Source organism: Zingiber officinale, chromosome 3B (assembly GCF_018446385.1).
Source record: "Zingiber officinale cultivar Zhangliang chromosome 3B, Zo_v1.1, whole genome shotgun sequence".
Taxonomy (NCBI): Eukaryota; Viridiplantae; Streptophyta; class Magnoliopsida; order Zingiberales; family Zingiberaceae; genus Zingiber; species Zingiber officinale.
This window is the reverse complement of record NC_055991.1, coordinates 132,882,921-132,903,708: the sequence shown is the minus strand read 5'-3', so window position 1 is coordinate 132,903,708 and position 20,788 is coordinate 132,882,921. Positions and strand designations below refer to the sequence as shown.

At 39.4% G+C, this 20,788-nt stretch overlaps 5 protein-coding genes across 5 annotated transcripts; 1 reads left to right on the top strand and 4 right to left on the bottom strand.

Moving 5' to 3' along the window:
• Positions 1-1,639: 1,639 nt before the first annotated feature.
• LOC122055261 lies at positions 1,640-3,163 on the bottom strand. The gene is made up of 2 exons (XM_042616628.1): positions 3,053-3,163; positions 1,640-2,041 (listed from the first exon to the last, which is right to left on the bottom strand). Exons 1-2 carry the CDS (start codon positions 3,161-3,163, stop codon positions 1,640-1,642), a joined length of 513 nt encoding a protein of 170 aa, XP_042472562.1.
• A 1,149-nt stretch (positions 3,164-4,312) lies between these two features.
• LOC121967859 (PI-PLC X domain-containing protein At5g67130-like) lies at positions 4,313-8,109 on the bottom strand. Its single transcript, XM_042518350.1, has 8 exons — positions 7,972-8,109; positions 7,781-7,894; positions 7,552-7,689; positions 5,992-6,090; positions 5,584-5,884; positions 5,275-5,498; positions 5,110-5,187; positions 4,313-5,000 (listed from the first exon to the last, which is right to left on the bottom strand). Exons 1-8 carry the CDS (start codon positions 8,032-8,034, stop codon positions 4,833-4,835), a joined length of 1,185 nt encoding a protein of 394 aa, XP_042374284.1. The 5' UTR covers positions 8,035-8,109; the 3' UTR covers positions 4,313-4,832.
• A 723-nt stretch (positions 8,110-8,832) lies between these two features.
• Positions 8,833-14,304, top strand: LOC121967858 (probable receptor-like protein kinase At1g49730). Its single transcript, XM_042518349.1, has 9 exons — positions 8,833-9,002; positions 10,105-10,656; positions 11,260-11,556; positions 11,938-12,199; positions 12,263-12,315; positions 12,397-12,464; positions 12,555-12,644; positions 12,727-12,811; positions 13,476-14,304. Exons 1-9 carry the CDS (start codon positions 8,921-8,923, stop codon positions 13,991-13,993), a joined length of 2,007 nt encoding a protein of 668 aa, XP_042374283.1. The 5' UTR covers positions 8,833-8,920; the 3' UTR covers positions 13,994-14,304.
• Positions 14,305-14,618: 314 nt separating this feature from the next.
• On the bottom strand, positions 14,619-17,443 carry LOC121967857 (V-type proton ATPase 16 kDa proteolipid subunit). Its single transcript, XM_042518348.1, has 3 exons — positions 17,238-17,443; positions 16,835-17,120; positions 14,619-14,918 (listed from the first exon to the last, which is right to left on the bottom strand). Exons 1-3 carry the CDS (start codon positions 17,311-17,313, stop codon positions 14,786-14,788), a joined length of 495 nt encoding a protein of 164 aa, XP_042374282.1. The 5' UTR covers positions 17,314-17,443; the 3' UTR covers positions 14,619-14,785.
• A 308-nt stretch (positions 17,444-17,751) lies between these two features.
• Positions 17,752-18,199, bottom strand: LOC122055258 (cypmaclein-like). Its single transcript, XM_042616626.1, has 3 exons — positions 18,143-18,199; positions 18,000-18,039; positions 17,752-17,933 (listed from the first exon to the last, which is right to left on the bottom strand). Exons 1-3 carry the CDS (start codon positions 18,197-18,199, stop codon positions 17,752-17,754), a joined length of 279 nt encoding a protein of 92 aa, XP_042472560.1.
• Between the last annotated feature and the right edge of the window lie 2,589 nt (positions 18,200-20,788).

The window sequence follows — 20,788 nt, the reverse complement described above, 5'->3', positions numbered from 1 at the left end:
TCGCCGCTCGATCGTTGGTAAAGACGAGGGTTTAAGGTCGTCGTTCGACCGTTAGTGAAGACGGGAGTTTAAGGTCGTCGCTCGACCGTTGGTGAAAACAAGGGTTTAAGGTCGCCGCTCGACCATTGGTGAAGACAAGGGTTTAAGGTTCCCACTTGATCGTTGGTGAAGACGAGGGTTTAAGGTTGTCGCTCGACCGTTGACTCAACTCAAAAGTGGCGTACTTCGCTTTTATTCATATTTGTCCTGCATCCATGAAGCAATATATAAATACATCTGTGTTCAATTGCGCACCTCTCACTCGGCTCGGCTCTGTAGATGATTCGCTCCATGGCCGCTCGAGCTACCTTCCGCTCTCATCCTCCAAGTAGTAGGCATCTGAACGGAGCCTTTGCATGACCTTAAAAAGTTCCACCCATGGGGCTTCGAGCTTGGCAACGTCACCTACCAACTTTACTTTCTTCCACACGAGATCGCTGACCTGGAAAAACTTTGGGATCACCCTCCGATTGTAGTTCTGCTTCATCCGCTGCCGGACTGCTATTAGCCGAATGACTGCTTTAGCCTGCGTCTCGTCCACCATGTCGAGCTCCATGAATCTCCGTCCGACGTTTCCTTCATCGTAGAATCACACCCAATCGAATTCCACTCCAACCTCTACAGAGATGACTGCTTCGCCATCGTATACTAAGTAGAAAGGAGTTACGCCGGTCTCCTCCTTTGGGGTCGTACGAAGGGCCCATAATACACTGGGGAGCTCTTCAACCCAACTACCTCCGATGTGGTCGAGCCGAGCCAGTAGCCCTCTGAGGATTTTCCTATTGGCGACTTCCGCTTACCCGTTGTTCTGGGGGTAGACCACAGAGGTGAAGGTCTGCTGGATGTCATAGTCCTCACACCACTTTCTAAGCTTCTGATCGGTGAATTGTCTCCCATTATCTGATACGAGCCAGCGTGGGATGCCGAACTGCATATGATGTTCTGCCAAATGAACTTAATGACCATATGCTTGGTTATTCTCACAAGCGGCTCGACTTCCACCCACTTCGAGAAGTAGTCCACCGCGACTGGCAAGAATCTCTGCTGACCTGTTGCCATGGGGAATGACCCAACGATGTCCATATCCCATTGGTCGAACGGACAAGACACCATGGACGTCTTTATCTCCTTAGTCGGACAATGCAGAATATTTTGATATTTTTGGCAAGACATGCAAATGCCTACTGTCCGAGCGGAGTCCTCTTGAAAAGTGGGCCAAAATATCCGGCTAGGAGTATCTTCCGGCCTAGCGAGCGACCACCCAAGTGACCTCCACAAGAGCCTTGATGTACTTCATTCAAGATGTATTCGGCATCTTCCGGCCTGACACATTTGAGCAGGGGCCTGAAGAATGCTTTTTTATAAAACTGATCTTTGACAAGGGTGAATCGTCCGACTCTCTTTTTCAGTAGACAGGCTTCTTTCTGATCGATCAGTGTGACCCCGATCGGAGGAACTCTATCAGTGTCGTTCTCCAGTCACTCGGGAGGGTTATCGCTTCTGTCCTATCAATATGTGCCACTAATGAGACTTACTCGATCGGATGCTCTATGGTGATCGACGTTAAGGAGCTAGCTAATCTTGCCAACTCATCTGTTGCTTAGTTTTCCGATCGGGGGATCTTCTGTATGACGACCTCCTTAAAGTTAGCCTTCAGTTTCTCGAAGGCTTCCGCGTGGAGCTTGAGCCGAGCTTTGTTTATCTCGAATGTCCATAATAGCTGCTGAGCAACCAACTGAGAGTCCGAGTAGATGAGGACTTTAACGGCTCCCACATGTCGGGCCGCCTGTAAACCGACTATCAATGCTTCATACTCAGCTTCATTATTGGTGGTTCTGTAGTCCAGCCGTACGGACAAGTGCATACGATCTTTCTGTTGTGAGCTTAACATTATGCCAATCTTGCTATCTTGCCGAGTGGACGAACCATCCACATATATCCTCCAGGCTGCCTCTGGCTCAACATTCTGGACCTTTATGACGAAATCAGCGAAGACTTGAGCCTTGATTGCGATCAATTTTTAGAAAAATTTTTAGAGGATACTGAAAATAATTCTAAAGGTTGCTGAAATAGCGATCAATATTTAGAAAATTTGTCAGAGATATTTTTCAAAAATCTAAAACTTTTTACAATTTGAACACTAGTTTTTGTAAAAAAAATTTAAAATTATATTTTATCTTTAAAAAATCCTAAAAAAATTTTAATTGTTAAACATAATAATCCAAATAGTGTTAAATGTTTCATGAACAAATAAAATTAATATAAGTAATAATAAATTATTTTATATATAGATGTATTTTTTTTTTAAAAAATATTTAAAAATAGATTTTGAGCTAAAAAGATTTTGTAAATATTTTTGAATATGTAAAATAGAAAGTATATTGTATAAAAAATAGATTGTCGAGGATTGAATTTTTACGAATTTTTAATAATAACAATTAATATTTTGATAAAAAATTCATAGAAAATTTATTAGCAGTAAAAAAAATTCTAAAATATTTATCAAAATGGAGACTTTACTGTATTATCATAATAAAAATTTTGAACAAAAAATGCTAACACAAAGTTTGCACGAAAATTTTTTTCTGAGTAAAATAATTCTAATTTAACAAATAAATTAAATAAAATAAAATCTACTTTAAACATGATTTAGGACCCAGTAAAAGTTCTTAACTACTGGCTTAATAAGATATTTGTATTTTTATGATATTTTTACAATTTGATTTTTGTGATATCTGAAATACCAATTTAGTCCTTGAAATTTTTTACAATTTTGAACATGTGAATATGCATTACCCTTTTGCAATTATTCTAATTTTGCTTTTAATTTAGCATTATCAATTTTAGTTTGTCAAATTTTTCTAGTGGACATGTCTTATCTAAAACTACTCTTAGTTCTAGGTTTTCTTTTTTCAATTATTTATTTTTTTGTTTTAAGCTTATATAGGGACTTAGACATAGATTTTATGTCTGAATACAATTGATCAGTAGGTAGAAGACATACCTCACTTACCATATCAGATTTTAAGCTCGATTCTCCCCCTTCATTGCTGTCGTCTTTTGATGTTGCTCTCCCTTCATCGATGCTTACTTCCGAGTTATTTGATTTTTTGTGACTCGTCATCAGTGCTAGTCCGGCGTAAACTTCTGTCTCAGATTCTGATGAGGAGCTTTCATACCAAGTAGTCTTGAGATTTTTGTGTTTGGATTGCCTTATCTACGCACAGCTTGGGGCGCCTAGAGAGGGTCCAGGCGCCCGGAGTCCTACTCAATGGTGCGATGATAACACTTTATCACCATCCGGGCGCCTGGACCGGTTCGAGCGACCAAAGTGATGTTGACATGTCCCCGAAAGTGATCCACAACAATGACTCTATGACGAGGTGCTTGTTCGACACCAAGGCAATCCTGACGCTTGGACGTTTGGGCGCCGGGCGCCTATACAAGTTAGCTTTGTGTAGACTCTTCCGGCTTCTTCTTCGATCGAATGGGTGATCCTCCAGCCATCCAGAGTTAAGCTCACCCGAACCTAACTCTAGCCTTCTCTTCGAGTAGCTTTCCGCTCTAGCTTCTCGTCCCTCAGAAGCGCCGCACATGTCTTTCTCGCTCTATCGATGTACTCTTTTACATCTTCTTGTCTCTCGGATGCATCAAGTCCGTCGACTCAATTTCTATGTCATCCTTCTAGTCCACCGCGTCTTTCTCTCGACTTCTTGCATTTCTCAGTCTCTGCACTCTCAGACGCAAGATATCAAATATATAGAGTCTAACTTAACTCAGTTGATCATAGCAAAACCAATACGGATACTTATAATTACTATCTTGCAAGTTATTAAGTTCAGGATCCATTTCCTTAGCATTAGAGATCAAACATCACCACAGGTTTACTTGGTATGACATGATCTTGATACTTCAGACTAAAGAACTCTGCGCAATGTGGAATTCATGCCCAATTTCGACAAGAGTAAGGCCCCCTTTGAGCTTACGCATCATTTATAGTTTATTCTTCAAAAACGTACACGCAACTTTCCCCTAGTAATTTCTCTATAAGAGCACACTCTTGGCTCGTTTCCAAATCTTTTGATGAAGACTTAGACAACCACGTCTCAGGTCTTTATCAACTGCCTAGTGTCCCTCGGGATAGGATGATGCAATGATTGAGATATGAGATATTATCATATTAGATTATGAGATCAAAACTCGGTGCATCTAAATATGTTTTCCAATGTACTAGTTATTATAATCATTCGTAATTTACATCTTTCATGTTGGTCTAGAGATAGATTAACGGGAGTATTGAGGATGAGCAAATTGAATTTTGCTACATTTATCAACTGCCCTAGTTGTATTTTTCATATCCACTTGGCTTGTTCCTTCAGTGCTACTATTGCCTCGGTTGATCCTTTCTTGCTATTCTTACCTCTCTATCTTCCTCTTGGGATCTTTATACTTCTCTAAAGACGATCCCGCTTCTTCACTTTGTCACCCTTCTCTTCTCCGCTTCTCTCTCCGTTCTCCATCTATCATTCAAATATAATGTCGATATGATTTCAAAAATACTAGAACATTCAACTGAATCTTTTGCCAATAAATATTCATAAATCAGATGAAGAGGCCACCACAAATGCAGTCTCCAGAGACCACAAATGGATACATAATTTATACTCGAGAGGCAACCTATCGAGAAGTACGAAAAATAAACCATTTTACAAAATAATCGGCTACCAATTAATAATAACAATACAACCTGAAGCAGCAGCTCAAAGATACCGCAACATTGCACTAACATTATATCATATGAACTCCAGCAGCAAGAGCCAAGAGAATGTGGCCACCTTTGAGAGCATGGAGAACCCACCCGTAATTGAGGCATCCGATGTGGAACCTGGAGTTGTTGATCTAGGCGATGAAGAAGGCGGTGGAGGTGGTGGCACATCACAAGTACCGAATGTGGCATTAGACTGTAACACCATAACGAAGTTAGAATGACAATGGAATAGAGGCAAGGATTCAGATATAAATTGCAAAAGCATTTCAACTTAGGATTTTTTTAAACCAAAGTCTACTCACCCTGCAATAAGCAAAATTATCGCATCCACAGACCATGTGCCCATTTGCGACATTTACAGCTTCAGGAGCATCACCCAACTGCATTATAAGAACGAAAGTAAATCAAATTTTAGACCAAAGTCATACCTGTGAGGTGAAACAATGAAGAACAAGAAGAATACATACCAAGTAGAAATCAACAGCTACAAAGTTGGCCCAACGGTTGGCTGAATAATTATGGCAAGTTCCAAGCATGCTCACTAGAGGGGATAGATTATTGCTGCAAGCAACACTGCCAACTGGATTTTCTTGAAAATAGTTCATCAGCACAAGGGATTTGGAGGTGGTATCCATGGGCGATGATTCTGTTCGATTGGGGCATGTAGTTGAATTTAATCCTTCATCACCATCTGCCTCATAAAGTCATCACATGGAGTGCATCAAAACAAACATAATAAAATCTGTGTGCAACACGTTAGGAGAAGGTATCTGTACACTGATTTTCTACTACATAGTTCCACTCGTATGCAATGCCCTCGGAAGCTTCCTTGGAAGCTATGGATGTGAAGACCAGAAGACGATGATTCTGGTTGATCATTGAACTTAGCAAAGGCCAACTGCCATTCCTTGGCATCTGGTCCACTGGGTACCAATACGTCATTAGACCTGAAGCATTGAACACCCTTGTCAGACCATTTGTGGATCTGACATAATCTTCAATGAATATGGTTACCACCTCGGAGGGGTTTGCTTCAAGGAAGACCTGGATTTCTCTGAGAACATTGATAGCAGGTTGCTGATCAAGAGCATGATAGAATTAGTAACAAGTTAATCAGGACAACTAAAGAACTGATTCAAATCAAAAATTTTTTATTTTGCAGAAAGTTCAAATTAGAAGCTTACGAATGCAGTGAAGTTGAAACACTGGCCTCCAAACGAGTGGCAAAGCCAGACGTCGTTCTCAAAATCATACATATCCAGCATCAAACCTCTTACACCATTCTGCAGATAAGCATGAAAATGAATTTTATATAAAATGTGAGGGATTGTTATCTCCTACATAAATATAGGTGTAATTGACAAGTTCTTTGACCTTGATAAAATGGAATTAAAGGTGTATATGGGCTTGTGCCTAGGCCAGGCACAATACATGCTTGTTCCTTGTTTTTTTCTAAGGAAAAATTTAAACTAGAAAAGGTGCACAAATTTATAAAATTTAATTTTTTAATTTTAAAATTATAAAATCATTTAAACAAATTAATTATATAACCGACAATTGAATTTCAACATTTGAAATGAGATTGATTCAAATTAATGCGCACTTAATTCTAGGGGTGGTTCGGTATGATATACCGATATATCGAAATCGTATACCTTATCGAAAAAATTCAGTATAAGGAAATTCATATTAATACCGTACCAAAATTTGGGTATACCAAATTTTTGATATACCGAATATTGGTATAGTATAAATTTCATACCGTTTATCTTAAAATTTCGATATCCGTACGATATATACCGTACCGAAATACTAAATTCAATACCGATATTCATCCCGATATCAAAAATATCAATATATTTCTGTATATATATTCCAGTACGATAAGTGCAGGATACCAAAAATTCAATATTTTTCTTCACCCTTACTTAATTCTCTAGACAATAATAATGATGTGGTTAGACAATTATATATTTTACATTGCACTACTAGCAATATACGACTATTTCATTGGACAGCTAAATTTTTCAAATTTATGTTTGCTTCTACCAATCTACCACAATCTTATTGGCCAACTAGATTTTTCAAATCCGTGATCTACCAACTCTAATTTAAATAAAGGAAACATGAATAATAAGTACAATGAAACGATCCTATCCTAACCGAGCATCTACTTTAACAAACCCCACCTTGGGGTCTGAGGTTGTGTCAAGATCGACAACTAAACTATAAAGGTTGCAACTTATTTATAAAGTAGCAGAAGGTACAAAGTCCGCTATTTACTTTTAACATAAAAAAGTGCAAGTGATCCAATGACTAAAATACGATATCGACTTAATAACATCTTTCCCTCGACTGATACCATCCGCCACCTTTTACATTTTCCCTCTTGTGGGCCCATCGAATGCCAGTAGACGAGCGGGTAAGAAATCAAGTCCCAGTATTCTTCGTTTCTTTCCCTTCCTGGGTCATGACTAACCACTCTAGTCGGGACACGCAATCGTAGTCTAATTTGTTACTTTAGTCGACACACCGAAAGATTGGACAACGACACATACTTCGACCGGCCCCCGGTTCGCCGTCTGATCGCTTTCTAAGAAACGGCGTGGAGTGGCCGTTGCAGGCGATCTACGGCACACAAACCACCGGAGAGGCGGCGAAAACCTTTCCACCAAAAAGATGAAAAGAACTCGAGCGTAAATGAGAAAAAGAAACGCGCGCGAGGAGAGGACGAGAAAGCGTACATTGAGCTGGGAGGTGATGCTATCCTGCTGGTTGGTAAAGGTGAGGAGGGGGGTACCAGTGGCGGAGACCGCCCCCTGCCTAGCGAAGGAGTTGTGCGTCGTCAGCCAAGAGTACTCGTTGAACGGCAAATCCCTCCCCTGTGACATATGAGCAATCCGGATCGGATCCCTAATGAAACTTCGCATATAATTGAGATAAAAGGGGAATGACAGAACGCAGACCACCAACCTTGGATCTGGGATCATACGGTCGGATGCGCACGCACACGCCCTGTTGGCCACTGCACCCGTCGCATCGCAGCCCGGCGTCGCAGTCGCTGTCGGCCGTGCACATCGCTCCCAGCTGCAAAAAAATCGATCAATTTTAGTCAAACACGGTCAAATTATTCGGGAGCCGAGAGAGAGAAAGAGGCGCGAGACCCTAGCCGCCGATGAGAGAAGAGGCGTAGCGAGGAGGAGAAGGAGGAGGAGTCTACTCTTCATTTCGGGCCTCGCCGGCGGCTGCCGATCGCAATGCGATATCGCTTGGTTATAGCCTTATCTTCTCTCTTACCCAATTGCGAGGGAGATGAACCAGATCGATTATTATTTATATTCAACGACAATGATGCTGCGGGTTTGAAGCTCGACGCTAGCCCGTTCGATTCGACCGCGATCGACATCCATGTCAAGCGGTTCGGGGTCGGTTCGGCCGGTCGGGGGGAGTTGTTGGGAGCCACTTTGTGGATTAATTCTCAACGAATTTTAATTTTTTAAAAATTGGTCAAACCAATTCACAAATGAAACGTCTCCTAAATAATAATAATCTCTGGACCAAACGTAAAATGACGATAGAAATAATTTCCGAAAGAATGATGGCTATAATTTATCCGTACTCAAGCTTCAGCCTTCAAGGACACGCAGGCACCCACCCACTGACTTTTGCAAAAGACTGAAGAGCCCAAACAAAGTCAAGAAAGCGCCCCCAAAAAGCCGAACCCTTTTCCCATTTGGGCCGGGCCCCGTCCTCCCCTTCGCTCCGTGGCACCCTCCTGCTCCTTTCTCCTGTACTCACCCATCCACACTCACATCCCAGCCACCAACCTTCTGTCGCTTTACCGCTACGCCTGCACTGTTGTAGTATTCGAAGGCGCTACGAAGCCTGTTTGGTGTGCCTTCTCCGCATAGGATACTTTTTTTTCTTTTTTGGGACCGGCTCATAGTGGACTTTGGCTCACAGCTCACCGCGCTCGCTGGACACAGGTTCGGCTTCAGGGTTCGCAGTCATTAAATGGAAAGTTGAAAGGGAGATCAAGGTAGAACCGTATCGCACGGGGGAGACGCCGCTCTCACTCCACTGTCGCCTTCGCTCTTCTGCTCCCTCACTCTAATGCCGCCCGCCCACGCTCTGCTCCTGCTCTTGGCATTCGCTTCTCTCGGATCTCGGAGAAGCCTTCAGGTGATCGCAGGAGGTGAGCCTTCTCCTCACTACTCTTCGTTTTCGACGCGTGCTGGTCGCAATGGCGGCACCTTTGTTGTTCCTATTCGCCTAGTGTCTGATCATGGTGTTTGGCACGGCGGGTGGTGCCCCATTAAAATGCCTGTTAGTTAGGACCAAGTGTGAGGAGTTATGCTCGCCCCATGTCGGTGATTATGTTTTCTACTTTAGTATAGTTGTTGCTTTGGAAGAGTTTGCTTTTTCCCCTAAAGCAATGGACCAATTTATTTTCAATGCTTTTATAGTGAAGCTCGGAATGTCTGATTCATTTACAATGCTTGTGCTGTTCTTGATGCCTTACATACATAGCAATGCTGCTCAGTGGTAGACAGTAAGTTTGAAGCGGATTTTGGTACTTTTATCTTCATTGCTTGAGCAGGGTTAGGGTCTAGATATTGGAGCTAAATCATTCAATTCAAGGCACTTGAAAAGATGTGGATCACCATGAGCTCAAGTAAATGACTTAAGTTGGTAGTTCTTGATTCTGGATTAGAAATCTACATAACCTCAATCATAGTAATTGGGTTTGACTTCTGTGTATGATGCTTTAGGGGAGTAAGCGTGTAGGGTCTCCTATATTTAGTTGTTTTTGGCTGTTCATATGCCATATGTAAATATATATGTACCAGGCTTTAGATTATAATGGTCGTTTGATTGTCAGAACTTTTGTTATCAAGGCAATGTTTAAAACATATTCCCTAACCTTTTCATATGAATCTCTTTTCTTCCTTTGGCATACCTTACATTAGATCCCCTTTGTTGACGCCTCATGATGAAGTTTTATGGAAGTGTAAAAATCAAGTAACTAATAGTGGGTAACAAGTGAGCAAAATATCTAATAACATAAAAACTATAGAGCTTAAGTAAAAGAATATAAGTGGGCAATAAGTGGATCCATGAGAATTATGGGATTCTTTTTTCCCAACAGATTCAAAGTGAAACTCTTTTGACTCTTTAAGGTTATAGAGACCTAGTTTTTTTAAGTTTGTTAGTTGTTGCTTCTGTAACTTTTCTTAGTTCTCTTCCATATTATGGAGTCTTCTTATCCATAATGATCATTTCATTTTGTCATGCAGATTGCCCTCTGGACTTTAGTTGGTCAAACTTCAGTTTAGCATCTTCTACTTGTTCAGATCAAAATCAGCTAGGCAAATGTTGTCGTTATATCAGTGCCTTTGTTGTAATATCTATTGCTAGATATGCAAATGCTACTGGAAGACTGGGAGTTCCTGCAGCATTTACTGAAGTCTGCCTTAAGTTTATTGCTGAATCCTTCAACTTATATGGGATTCCTCCTAATGCGCTATCGTCTTGCGGTTTGGGCCCGAAGATTCAAGTTTCATATCAATGCGAGGGTAGAGCTACTGTATTGGAAATAATGCAGTCTCCCAATTTTAGTGATGTCATTGAAACTTGTGATGAGCCTCTTTCATTAGATAATAGTTGCAAGAGGTGTCTAAACTCTGGCATTGTATACCTTCACCACCTTATAGCAGTAGATGATAATGTCACTTTAAGTGTATGCCGTGATGCAGTTTTTGTGACACTTGCAAACCAAGGTGGCAACTTTTCTGCTGTTGATCTTGTCACTTGCTTTTTTGGCGTACAAGGGCTCAGTATTCTTTCAGGTTTGCTGGGTTTAAGATTCATTAGACTGCATGTCTTTTAAATGTGTTAATTTTATTGCTTACACTGGATTCCCATTTCATTTTATTCTGGGTAGCTTATGCTCAATGACAAGTGTTCATTATTGTTTCTTCATAATCAAAACTGATTTGTTAAGAAGCAATACACAAGGTTTTTTGGCACTGAAACATAGAAATGGGCAACTTTTACCATTTGGTTTTAAGACTGGGTCAGAATATATACTATTGTTGTAAATGTATATGAGACTGAAGCCTGCAAAATCAAAACTAAGTTCTCTTTTCTAAATCCCAGGTCAAGCCATGAGAAAGACTTGTATAATAAAGTAACAAATTCACCTACAATGGAACCTATAATTAAAGTAATTCTACCCATTGATAAAACATCTTTAGTTAATTTAATCTTATTGAAACTTGACTATGCTGCTTCTATGTTCCAATATTCCTTTATCAATTAGCTGTCAGCAAGAAACAGCATTTACTTTTCGAGATTTTTTTTTATATATTGAATCTTTTTTCGTTCTTTATCTGTATCATTTGTTCTAAAATGTTTGTATGAGCAATTATAACTTCTTAATGGTTCTGCAGCAATATCCTCAGGATCACGCACGCCTACATCTTCCCCTAGTTCTGTGTCTTCAAGTTCTGTTTCTGCTGAAGCTCCAAAGCAACAATTACTTACTGGTCCTGTCAAAAAAAACTGGCATACTTACCACCTTACACTTCTTCCTGGAATTGGCATTGCAGTTATTGGCCTGTCAATTTTGCTAATTCTAATCTTGATACTGCTTATTCGTCAGAAAAGCAGAAAACTGAAGAACTCAGATTCTCAGATGAGCTCCTGGAATGCTTTTCCACCTGCTCAAGTCCACAGGTCTCAAGAAGGTTCTATCAATTTCCTGCTTGTAGATCTCCTTTAAAATTTCCAATCTTTATGCCCAAAGGTCCAGCCATGAAAATCTAGAAGCTGTTGATAACCAAGTACAAACAAAAAGAAATGTCATGAAAGAAATTTGCTCATCTACAAACTTAGTTTGGTACACATTTTTTATTGCCTTTTTAATGTTGAGCGTAACCTAATGAAACATCGTGTAACTAGTTTCTTTTATTATATTTTCTTTTGAAGAAAACTGACGGTATACAATGTTATTGAACAATTGAATCAAAGTTAACATAATCATAATTGCATCTCTGATTAAATTAATTCTTGTTTTCCTGATAGTTTGTAAAGTGATGCCAATCGGTCATATTGGAACTAATTTTTAGGTCCATCAAACATGTTTGGAAGATTCACATACAAGGTAATAAAAAAGGCAACAGAGAATTTTAGCACTGTCATAGGTAAAGGTGGATTTGGAACTGTCTACAAGGCTCAGTTTGCTGATGGCTCTATAGCTGCTGTAAAACGGATGAACAAAATTTCAAAGCAAGGTGAGGAAGAGTTCTGCCGGGAAATAGAACTTCTTGCAAGACTGCATCATCGCCATCTTGTTGCACTCAAAGGTTTTTGTGCTGAGAGAAATGAGAGGTAAAGAAGTTTGTTATTTTATCAAGTTTAGAATGGATATTTATTACATTTCATAACGTGCAGGTTTCTGATATATGAATATATGGAGAATGGAAGCCTTAAGGATCATCTTCATTGTAATTCTTTGGTTTTGTTGGTTCGGTTATTAATAAAAAAAAATTGCATTTTTTAAACTCAAATGCTTCATATTCATGCAGCACCAGGGAAGAATAGGTTAAGCTGGAGCACTAGGCTAAAAATTGCAGTTGATGTGGCCAATGCCCTGGTATACTATTAGGAACTTGGGAATTTTGCTTGTTACAGAGCCATAAAATACGACCTTGCTGAAGAAGTTCTATATCTTTTAAAATGGCAGGAGTATCTCCATTTCTATTGTGATCCTCCCCTCTGTCACAGAGACATAAAATCAAGCAATATTCTTTTGGATGAGAAATTGGTAGCTAAGGTACATTTTATTAACACGATGGACTTTTTCTATGCTCTTTACTTGAAATGTTTAGTTGAGCAAGTGATGCATATTTATACAGGTGGCAGACTTTGGCCTTGCACATGCGTCAAGGAATGGCGCAATTAGCTTTGAGCCAGTAAATACAGATATCTGTGGAACTCCAGGTGTGTATCTTCTGCAACTCTGATGGTGCAAGAAAACTATTGGAACTTCCACAGGTTGCACTCAAGAGTGGCTTACTTTAGAGTGGAACAAGATTATCTGTTTAACTGATTACAAGATAAATTGAAACATTTCAGAAAAATATACAAACTTCTCTAGACCATTCACATATCCATTGTACTGTTACAGCAGAATAGGAACGTGATTAGAGTATTTTCTTCAATTTTCATGTACATTGTCGATTAACATCAAGCTTAGAAATAGCCATGTAGGAATAACATCTATAAGAAATATGAGAACAAACATTAAAGTGATGCCAAAAGATCATTTTTAAGAAATCCATGGTTGAAATAATTGAATGTGTAAAAGTTGATCTGAATGTCTAGTGGCAGCTATTGCTGCTGGAAATGAAGTCTGTAGTTCTTTGTTTTAAAATGCAAGTGCTGTACACTTTAAATCCAGTAACTAAAACCCTGCATTTACTATGCAAGATTCCAAAATACCAGTAGGCAAAAAAATCTTGTTCATTTGCTTGTGGTAACTACATATCAAAGCTATTATATTTATCTCAGCTCAAGTGTTTTTTGCCAACCAATATATAGAAATTTAAATGTCTCTAATCCAATCAGTAAGAGAAATTTGAAACTTGTAAACATCAATCCACAGGATATATGGATCCTGAATATGTGGTGACTCAAGAATTGACACAGAAGAGTGATATATACAGCTATGGTGTGTTATTGCTCGAGTTGGTGACTGGCAGGAGAGCAATACAAAATGACAGGAATCTCATAGAATGGTCTCAGAATTTCATGGCATCAGTATCTACGATAACGGGCCTGGTAGATCCTGCAATTGAGGACTCTTTTGAGTTTGAACAATTGCAAATGCTGGTCGAGATCATACAGTGCTGCACCAATAAAGAAGGGCGAGATAGGCCATCCATCAAACAAGTTCTTAGGGTGTTCTCTGAGCATCTGGATCCAGTGCAAAATGGGTTTTCAGTTGATGATCCTGCCACAGGAAAGACCAGCATACCAACAATGCACAAGAATGAGGTTATTCCTAACAGTGGCGATGCAAAACTGCAATCGTCCTCCAGTACTTCAAGATCCTATTGTAGCCGAAGCATCTTGCTTGAGAGCAGTTCACCGCAGTCGCCTTCTGGCGTGCTTTCACTGTAGTTTAACTTTTCCCAAGTCTTCTTGCGTCTTATTTTGGTAATGAGCAATGGCTACTATAAGCAGAGCACAAGCTCAAAGTACCTCAAGGACGTGTTACGGAATTGCAGCTTGTTCACGCTTTGCTTGGCGATGCCATTGTTCAATATGATATGTGGAAATGCTAATAACTGCAGTGGCAGTTTAGGTTTTTCATTTGCAAACGTGAGAACATTAAGATGTATAGGTTAGTGGTTTGGTTGTACCTATTTTGTTTTACGTTGTGAGTTTTTTGGGGGAAAATTAATTGATTTTCTGAAGGCAATTTCTATATCTATTAATTCTGTTGTATGTGTTCCATACTTGTTTTCTGTTTCAGAGATTGGAAATTAGCTTATGCACGGTTGTCTGTTCGAGTGAACCTTGCCCACCTTTCACCTGAAACTCTAGAGGAGCTGCTATAGTCTGGTGAAAGCTCCAAAACATATCAGTATTTGTGAGATTGTATAGGAGAGTTTTTTTTGGTTCCTCTAGCAATCATAGGAGTGATTTATTTAACATTCAATCGATAAATTGACTGCATCAATCATAAAAGAAAGCAATCAACACGTTTCAGTTCTTGCTGAAGTGTAAGGTTTTTGTAAAGCGATCAAAACTCATTGAACAAATGAAGATTACAAGTTTGTGTCCAAATTATTGAGGGCATAATACGAGACAACCGAGGTGACTCTTATCTGTAGCAAAAGTCAAATAAATAAAGTACAACATAATTGCAAAAGATTGAGGTGATTTAACGAAGAACATCTGTTGCTGTTCTTAGTCTGCTCGAGATTGGCCAGCACGAGAGGAAAGGATGATGCCGACAATGAGACCATAGAGAGCTAGAGCTTCCGCGAAGATGAGTATAAGAATCATTCCTACAAAGAGCTTTGGCTGTTGGGCATTAGCCCTACAACAAATGAAATGTCACAGCATCAATGATTGGTTCACAGATTCTTAATTGGACAAAGCCTTGCGTCTCATCTCACTTTATTTCATTACCAACATCAAGAGTGCCAGAGTATTAGTAACCACTATGCGAGCAATCGATAAAGAACCTGAATATCAAAGCACATGGTTCTTGAGAGTGTAAACACACCTACGTTTATCCCACTTTCAAACAACACCGGAGGACATCCCCATATATTAGACATTATTTTGTTTCAACTTCATAACTGTAATCCTATACACTACGTTCATGTTTGTTGGACACCCATGAGATCCACACACAAGCACAAATTTCTATTCTCCAGATTTCAAATCATGTTGTTATATCCAGTTGATAGGCCATGCTTTTTAAGGTCGAAGTCATCCCAATACTCAAGTTTGTAATAATCTAAGATGTTCTATACCAATGCCAAAGATCCACGCAACATATTACCACCAATAGAATATAGTGAGAACAACAAAACTTAAAGTTACTAGGGTGCTGTTCTCCAAAAATGTCCATTGTTCCCCGGTATTGAAGGACTGAAATATTTTTTAATGAAGGAAGAGAAGCAAATTCAAACCAAAAAACAAACAGTTGCTTCGGGTGCTATGTGTCCAAAAGTGTTCATTGCTAAGGTATCAGGGAAATGGAAGACAAAAGAGTCTACTTTCAAGAAAAGATAGAGAGATGCAAATTCAGTCAAACTTGAGATTTCAAAGTTACAACTGTTATTAGGTTTTTAAAGAGATTTTCTGTTTCAGCTAAATCATTGGTCATTACTGACAACATCAGTAGCCAATTATATCATTTTCATATGCTTATTGGAACTAACAGTCCTCTTCACTGCTAATGATTACAAAGATAAATGATCCGTATGCATAGCATAGTCACTTTAAGATAGACGTCTCAAAATTAAAGAACAAAACTAAGAGTCCCATTCATCAAGAATGCAATGTGAACAGTTTGATTCAGCTTGCTTAATGCATGTTTGCATCATAAAGAATTGATTTAAGACTTGTGCTAGGCATAACCTGGTGTTTGAGTCTAGGAGATGACTACGAAGAAGGTGTAGTGTTGGATTGGTCAGATTGAGGATAATTAGAGAAGCACGGCATATCCTGAGTCATGTGGCTTTTGACTCATAATAGAGGAATATGATATCACATTGGTAGTTGATTCACACGATAAAATGTTGCAGAAAAACGTGGATTGTCTTAAAACATCTTCACAAAACATGATTTGAACAACACCTAACAATTCTGCTGATGCTCTAGAATATGAGGGATCAAAGCACTCTCTAAGGTTGAATAGCATCATCGATCAAATCAGCTGCACATGGGCTTGAATGAGGTAGAGAACATTCGAAGAAGATTTTTGTTCTAAGGGAATGTTCTTGGTGTCTTGAAATTTTCTTGCATTTCTCTAGTTGGATTTTCTTTTCACCATGTGGCATTCACATTAAAGAGAAGATTTACTAGAATAATTGCGATGTCCTTGGTATCCTTTTTGGTCGTGTTTTCTACTGCACACCCAACTTTTTCTATAAACACTATGCCCTTTTAAGATTGCTCGTACTCCTTTCACCCCTATTCTAATTTGCAACCACCTTTTTCCATTAACAATACTCAGGTGCTTTTTCAAAGACTATCTCGTTCAGATGATAATGAGCAAAAGACAGTTAGTGGCAGCGATATATACGACGACATAGACGCAATTGATCAATCATATGCTAAATTCAGGGGAAAAGTTTCTCAGATATAATAGGGATATCTTAAAAGCAGTTTAGCAAAGTTACTAGAAAAGAAGACAAGGTGAGAGAATCGGTCTCTAACAATTTAGCCAAAACAAGGGAATACAGACCAGTATCGGATCCAGAGACGATCTCAAAAAGATACCTGACTCCGGCGTCTCCCACGATGCCAATCGCCATGCCAGCTGAAAGTCCTGCGAGGCCACAAGCGAGCCCCGAAGAGAGGTGCGCGTACCCATCAAAGAGGTAGTACGACTTGGCCTTGGGGTTGATCCCGGTGCTTATTATCACCGCAATGATGAGGCCGTAGATCCCCAAAACTCCGGCCATGACAACGGGAACTATCGACTTCATGACGAGCTCCGGGCGCATCACGCCCATGGAAGCCACACCAACGCCACTCTTCGCAGTGCCATACGCTGCCCCCATGCCTGAAGGGAACACAAACGAACCGGAAACATTTCAAAAATGAAAAACTCGACATCGAATCGAGTTCCAAGCCAAGATCAAGACCCGGAAAAGCGGGCGCATAAATTCAGATAAATTACAGGAGAAGACGAGCGCCGCGGCCGCGCCGAGGAATCCGAAGAAGGGAGCAGTTTCATCGCCGCTGAAGCTAGACATCGGGGCAGAGGAACCCTAGTCCCTCCGGAGGAAGAAGAGGAGAGAGAGAGAGAAGGGGGTCAGATCGGAGGAGTCGCGGAGATCGAGATTTTCGACGCAAAAATACCCTGCAGGATTTCCACGAACTACGGTCGGACCGTCGAAGGATTTCGATATTACGATGGGTTTTTCGGTCATTTAACAGAGACCCCCGGTGCTGAATTCGATCGAGCACAAAAAAATTATAAAATTAAATTGAATTGAAAAGAAGGAAAAAAGATTAGTAATATGACGCAATGCAGCTCATGAAGAATCTTCGATCACTTTCACCGTTACTTTCACGTACATATACATGTAGCAGCAACACAGCAACGCTCGATAAAGCGTATGTGGGTTTTATTCCGTATTATTATTTTCCTTTAATTTATATAAGCACGTACGCCCATTTAGTTAATTAATCTAAGGGCACTTGGGCTTGCCGTGGCTATCTTTCATGTTGGCGTAGCAAGGGCACTCATCCTCGTGGCCGTAAGTCCCGGAAGGCACGCAGTTGCACTTGTGGCAGCACGCCATGCAGCACCTCATGCATATCTTGTGCCTCGAGGCCTTGCTGCAGCGCCGGGTGCACTCCGCCAAACAATCTGCAAGTCACGTTGCAAGTCTCAGATATTGAACAGTGTTTAGACGGTAGATTACTACTAACTCACCGATGTTTCCGGAGCCATCAGCTGCTGGGTGTGACTCTGCCTGCAGAACATGTACAGTGGAGAATGGAGATCATTCAGCTCTGAGAAGTAGAATAGTAGAATAGGAATTGAACATCTGGGTAGCTAAAACTGTGTTGACTCACCTTCACCACCACCAGAAGCAGCAACAGAAGAAGCAGAGCTGAGAAAATTTTGGCCATTAATTAATTGCTGAATATTTTAGCGAAGGAGGGAGCAACTGTGTGTGTGTATTTATAACTACAAAGTTAACTTGATCGTTTTGCTCTGTGGACATGATTTTTGCGTGGGTTTCATTTCGTTTCTTGTACGCATCAGTTGCACGTGGGTCGCTTTTCGATTGGATGAAATCAAATTAAAGAAATAATTGAGACTAATTTGTAATATTATTAATTTCAGGTGGGTAAGGGGTGCAAATGAAAAAACCATCTCCAACCGCAAACATATAATTGTCACGCCAAAATATTACAATTTTAATCCAACTACTATTCCAACTTTAACTCATTCACACCGAAAAAGAATATTTATTAAAATATTCTATTTTTTTACTCATAATTTAATTATCAACTGACATTTTAATTTATTAACATTTTCATATGATAATTATTATATTTAAAATTAATATATTTAAAAGGTTTATATATATAATTATATTTTACTAATTTTTTTACGACAAACAATGACACTTAATTGAAAATACAATTAATCCTACCCCAAAGATAGTCAGAGGGAGGCCCACCGATGATGAGGAGAGGGTGTTGTTTGTTGCCACTGAAGTCTCCAAAAGAGAGGAGTCAAAGGAAGGAACTATCGTCTTCTCAAGTGCTTAGAGAGTTACATAAATTTGAAAAGGGTTAGAATGATGCTGGGCTACCCTAGTGTTGTCACTCCGATGCCTAAGGTAGAATTAACAAGGAGGTAAAAGAAAAATTATAGGCAACCAATAGTAGAGTATTTCAAAAAAATATACCCCCACTTCTCCTTGCTGACTCCTTTTTGTATTTATCATTGATGGTCTTTTACCTTCTATATATTAATGCATGATCTTTATGATTTCGATAGCTCTAGGCCTTCCCCTTATTAATGATTAATCATCTGATGACTTTTGATTTTCTTTTACATTAATGATCAATGATCATTTGATGACTTTTGACTTTCTTTTGTATTAATAGTTAATGATTATATGATGACTTTTTAGCTTTCTCTTGTATTAATGGTCTTTTTTCACTGGTATTCATACCTTCCTATGTTATAGTAATAGTTTACTATCTTTAATGATGATAGGTGTTTTGACATATATTATGCAATACGAGTTTTGGGCCTTGTGGTTACTTTGGTTCAAGATTAGGAAGAAAGGACCTCATAGCATTATATAACTGATCAAGAAACCAAGTATATGTCCTTGGTGTTTGCAGCACAGGTGATCCAAAGTCTGCACCCTTGCTCTGTTTGACTGAGTGAAATCATGCTTGGCTGGTCCGACTCAAGTGATGCTCGAGTGGGCACGACCTGTCGGAAGTGGCGTTGGCTCCTGGTTCATGAATCCTGGGCGACCATGGCCGATTGGGAGTATTAGCAGAGTAGATGTACGAACCTAGCTTTAGTCGATAGGGTTCGAGCCAATTTTACCCTACTGAACTATCTTTGACTTGACTTTTGTCTTCCACATAAGCAGATACCTCAACCCTTGCGGAGACACGTGGAGGCTTTTACCATCCCCACATCAACAATATTATGAGACTTTAACTTTTAGAATTACTATATTGTTCCCATAAATGCTCAATTAATGCATTTCCAAGGGCAATGTGAGCTTCTTTATCTTTGATTTGCATGTATCGAGCTAGATACTCTTTAAATCGAGTATTATCATCTATTGTTGGCTCAACATATGGAGTTAGCACCTCGAAGTGTTCCATGATTGGTGCATTGAAATTACGTTCATCTTCAATTATCATATTATACATAATATATGATGTCATTATATCATGTAAGATAGTTTTCCACCAAAAACTTGAAGGTCCTGCAATAATTGTAAAGTGTGATTGGAGCATGTCAAATGCTCGCTCAACATTCTTTCTACACTCTTCTTGCTTCATTGCAAATTCTTTCGACCTCATGGATCATGAATCGTTTGAACAAGTGTTGACCATTTTGGATATATACCATCAGCTAAATAGTAACATAACATATATTGTACTCTTTTCCTTGAATGACATAACGAGTAGGAAAAGTACTATCTTCAGCAAGATTAGCAAAAAGATGAGAAGACTCAAGTACATTAATATCATTGTTCGATCTGGCCAACCCAAAATACGCATGTTAGATCCACATATCATAATTAGCTACAACTTCTAGAATAATTGTTGACTTTCCACTATGACCAGAATATTTTCCTGTCCATACTATTGGACAATTTTTCAACCTTTAGTGCATGCAATCTTGGCTATCTAACATACCTAGAAAACCTCGTTGCTAACCAATATAGAGTAGCTTAGCAACATCGTGAGCATTTGGAGATTGTAGGTACTGTCCTCCAAAAACTTCAACAATAACTCAACAAAATCGTTTCACACTTTCAATGGTAGTTGATTTTCCTATTTTAATGTATTCATCAGTAGCATCTACTGATACACCATACACCAATATCCAAAATGTAACTATTATTTTTTGCAAGGCTGACAAACCAAGTCATCCAAGTCCATTGCTTCTATGTATAAAATAGTTGTCATGATTACTAATAGCATCACAGATACACATAAATAAATTTTATC